The following is a 3,807-nucleotide window of genomic DNA, read 5'->3' as shown; positions in this document are numbered from 1 at the left end:
GTTCACCCTAATTAATACCTTTTGTTAACAGGGGGTGAAGTGATACTGCCAATGGCAGCGCTGTAGCAGAATAAAGTAAACCAACCAATCAGAATAAAGTAAACAAACCAATCAGAATAAAGTAAACCAACCAATCAGAATAAAGTAAACAAACCAATCAGAATAAAGTAAACCAACCAATCAGATTAAAGTAAACAAACCAGTCAGAATAAAGTAAACCAACCAATCAGATTAAAGTAAATAAACCAGTCAGAATAAAGTAAACAAACCAATCATATTGAAGTAAATAATCTGATCAGGATGATTTAATCTGGTCTTCAGTGGGAGAACGAGCAGCTGCACAGCCTGGAGGAGCGAGGTCGTCTTCTTCTGTCCCTACAGTTTCTGTCTCCGGTGGTGTTGGACGATGCTGACGCTGACAGAGGAGGAGGAGGAGATGAAGGGCGGCCTGGAGGCGGGCTCTGTGTGGGCGTGAAGCGCTGCGCTCACCTGGCAGCCATGGATGTTAACGGATTCTCTGACCCTTACGTCAAAATGTAAGAAGGTTTGAGTGAAACTCTGTTTTTAGAAACTGTTGAGTTCTCAGGTGGACTCTGCCTGAGGAGCAGATCTTCACAGGTTCTGGACCACCTGTAGGGCTTTTACTGCTAGGAGCTGAAGGTATCCATGCACAGAACCAGGGTTGGTGTCAGACTGAGACAGGAACAGGGTCAGAGAAGATCCACTCATCAGGATCCTTCTGACCTTTGGTGGAAACTAGAAGATGGAAGATGGACAGAGAGGGTTTTTAATGTTAAAGAACTTATCTGTGATGAAAACCAGTTTAAAGGAGTTCTGATTCAGGTGTGGATCTGTCTGAGACCATCCAAGACCAGCTGAGACCATCCAAGACCAGCTGAGACCATCCAAGACCAGCTGAGAGCAGCTGAGACCATCCACTACCAGCTGAGACCATCCAAGACCAGCTGAGAGCAGCTGAGACCATCCAATGCCAGCGGAGACCAGCTGAGACCATCCACTACCAGCTGAGACCAGCTGAGACCATCCAATGCCAGCGGAGACCAGCTGAGACCATCCAATGCCAGCGGAGGCCAGCTGAGACCATCCACTACCAGCTGAGACCAGCTGAGACCATCCAATGCCAGCGGAGACCAGCTGAGACCATCCAATGCCAGCGGAGGCCAGCTGAGACCATCCAAGACCAGCTGAGAGCAGCTGAGACCATTCAAGACCAGCTGAGAGCAGCTGAGACCATCCAATACCAGCGGAGACCAGCTGAGACCATCCAATAACAGCTGAGACCATCCAAGACCAGCTGAGACCAGCTGAGACCATCCAATACCAGCGGAGACCAGCTGAGACCAGCTGAGACCATCCAATACCAGCTGAGACCAGCTGAGACCATCCAAGACCAGCTGAGACCAGCTGAGACCATCCAAGACCAGCTGAGACCATCCAAGACCAGCTGAGATCATCCAAGACCAGCTGAGACCAGCTGAGACCAGCTGAGACCATCCAAGACCAGCAGAGACCATCCAAGACCAGCTGAGACCAGCTGAGACCAGCTGAGACCATCCAAGACCAGCTGAGGCCAACTGAGACCAGCTGAGACCAGCTGAGACCATCCAAGACCAGCTGAGGCCAACTGAGACCAGCTGAGACCAGCTGAAAAATTCTCCTGGATCATGTCCATCACAGACTCTGATGTGTAACAGATCTCATGAGATCTGGATCTGGACCTGGATCTGGATCTGGTGATCTGTTTCAAGATGCTTCAGTTTGTTTTTATTTTATTTGTTTGAGTTTCTCAGATTAAACCTTAAAACATCTCAACGTCACAAAGATTAAAATGTTTTTGTGGTTTTAGTTTCACTCAGTGAAGATCAATCAGTTGTTGTTGTTTGTTTGTTGTGCTTGTTGTTTGGCATGTGTTTGTTTATTTTCTTTGTTGTTTGTTTATTTTTGTTAGTTTATTGTGTTTGTTTGTTGTTGTTGCTGTTTATTGTTTGTTGTTTGTCATTTTAACTTGTTGCTGTTGTTGATTGTTGTTGTTTGGTGTGTGTTTGTTGTTTGTTTGTTTTCATTAGTTTGTTTATATTGTTTGTTGTTGTTTTTTGTGTGTTTGTTGTTTGTTTATTTTCATTAGTTTGTTGTTGTTTTTTGTGTGTTTGTTGTTTGTTTGTTTTCATTAGTTTGTTGTTGTTTGTTTGGTGTGTGTTTGTTGTTGTTCTGTCTGGTTTCTGAGTGGATGAATGAGGAGGAAAGGCTGGTGTTGTGTCAGCGGGGAACCATCTTGGATCTGTGTTTTCTGCTCTGATTGTTTGTGACTCTGAGCCATGAAGCCGTGACGAATCCTCAGAATGCAGAGATTTAAAATCAGAAACATCACGTCGTGTCTCAGCTTCAGTCAGCTCCAAACTCAGAGCCTGTTTCTCCCTGAGGATTATTGAAAATAAAGATCTGAAAGGAAAACAACAACAAAGGTTTTGTTTTGACCTAAATCTCCATTTTCTCCATGTTGAGCCTCAGCTCCACCTCCTCTAAACAGGAAACACTTTCAGGCTTTTATTTTGACACAATCTGTGGTTTTTAGGATGTTTGGCGTTTCTGTGGTTTCTGGTTTGAGTTCAGTTGTTCCTTTGAGCCACATCTTCCTCAGTACTTGTCCACCTGTCCCACAGCCACAGCTGCAGCCACTCTGCTCATCAGTTTCACCTCGTCAACCAAACGGTTCCAGTGGGGTTCTGCCTTTTATCTGGACCCTGGCAGGGTCTAAAAGATGTTTGTTGGTTCAAAGTTGTGTTTTATTTGCTGCAGAGTCAAATATTCAGCACTAGTTTGAGAGGAAGTCATCGTCCTGCAGAGACGCAGCCTGAGAACCTGAGCTGGAACATCCAACATGTCTGATTCTCCTCCTCAGATACCTGAAGCCCGACTCCCAGAAGAAATCCAAACACAAAACATCAGTGATGAAGAAGACCCTGAACCCAGACTTTAACGAGGTACGAAGGTTAACGAGCTGCTGCTGGAGGTTCTGATCACCTCCGGGTCAGTCTGTTCAGAGGAGTTTCTGTGAAACCAGATCTGCTGTTCAGTTCAGGTTTTAAGGTTTTTCTTGTTAGAATGAACTTTAAAATAAAACCTCTGAAATAATTTAATTTGTCATTAATCCTGTTTAAGGAAAGTGTTGGAGGTAGATGAACAGAACCAGTAACACTCTGATGTTTTGGGCTTTCTGCAGGAGTTCTTTTATGAGATCTCTCTGTCGGAGCTGACCAAGAAGACCCTGGAGGTGACGGTGTGGGACTACGATCTGGGTCGGTCCAACGACTTCATCGGTGAGACCACCGGCACCAAACATACAGAACCTTAACGGGTCTTTTATTTTGTAAAAAGATTTATTTCCTTTCTGAACCCAGCAGAGACGCTAACAGAACTCTGTGTCCTCCAGGTGGTGTCTGCCTGAGCTGCCGCTCCCAGGGAGACGCCCTCCGTCACTGGATGGACTGCCTGAAGAACAAGGGCCTGAAGGTGGAGCGGTGGCACATCCTGACCAATGAGCTGCCACGAAGCTTCAGCCACGACTAGCAGCTAACGCTATAACTACTGACTAATACTGCCACTGACAGCTAAAGCTACAACTAGCAGCTAACGCTACAACTACTGACTAATACTGCCATTGACAGCTAAAGCTACAACTAGCAGCTAACGCTACGATTACTGACTAACACTGCCATTGACAGCTAAAGCTACAACTAGCAGCTAACGCTACGACTACTGACTAATACTGCCATTGACAGCTAAAGC

General features: G+C 45.6%; 2 protein-coding genes across 3 annotated transcripts in view; one reads left to right on the top strand and one right to left on the bottom strand.

The window, feature by feature from the left end:
• Positions 1 to 3,807, top strand: part of doc2a (double C2-like domains, alpha) — a gene marked incomplete in the record, with an annotated part of 23,748 nt that extends 19,941 nt beyond the window's left edge. Inside the window, 4 exon segments of the mRNA XM_014032696.1 lie at positions 322 to 536; positions 2,921 to 3,002; positions 3,242 to 3,338; positions 3,452 to 3,807. Of these exon segments, the coding sequence (XP_013888150.1) occupies positions 322 to 536; positions 2,921 to 3,002; positions 3,242 to 3,338; positions 3,452 to 3,588 (531 nt within the window).
• On the bottom strand, positions 551 to 1,941 carry LOC106535641 (putative uncharacterized protein YER190C-A). Of its 2 annotated transcripts, none has more exons than XM_014032697.1 (2): positions 1,663 to 1,941; positions 551 to 1,622 (listed from the first exon to the last, which is right to left on the bottom strand). In XM_014032697.1, exons 1-2 carry the CDS (start codon positions 1,691 to 1,693, stop codon positions 757 to 759), a joined length of 897 nt encoding a protein of 298 aa, XP_013888151.1. In that variant the 5' UTR covers positions 1,694 to 1,941; the 3' UTR covers positions 551 to 756. The 2 variants fall into 2 exon arrangements, with proteins under 2 accessions (XP_013888151.1, XP_013888152.1); XM_014032698.1 differs by lacking the exon at positions 1,663 to 1,941 and having other exon boundaries at positions 551 to 1,291; positions 1,342 to 1,618.

This window comes from Austrofundulus limnaeus, unplaced genomic scaffold (assembly GCF_001266775.1).
Source record: "Austrofundulus limnaeus strain Quisiro unplaced genomic scaffold, Austrofundulus_limnaeus-1.0 Scaffold1515, whole genome shotgun sequence".
NCBI classification, from domain to species: Eukaryota; Metazoa; Chordata; class Actinopteri; order Cyprinodontiformes; family Rivulidae; genus Austrofundulus; species Austrofundulus limnaeus.
Note: the sequence above shows the minus strand (reverse complement) of the source record. Positions and strands in the feature narration are given on the sequence as shown.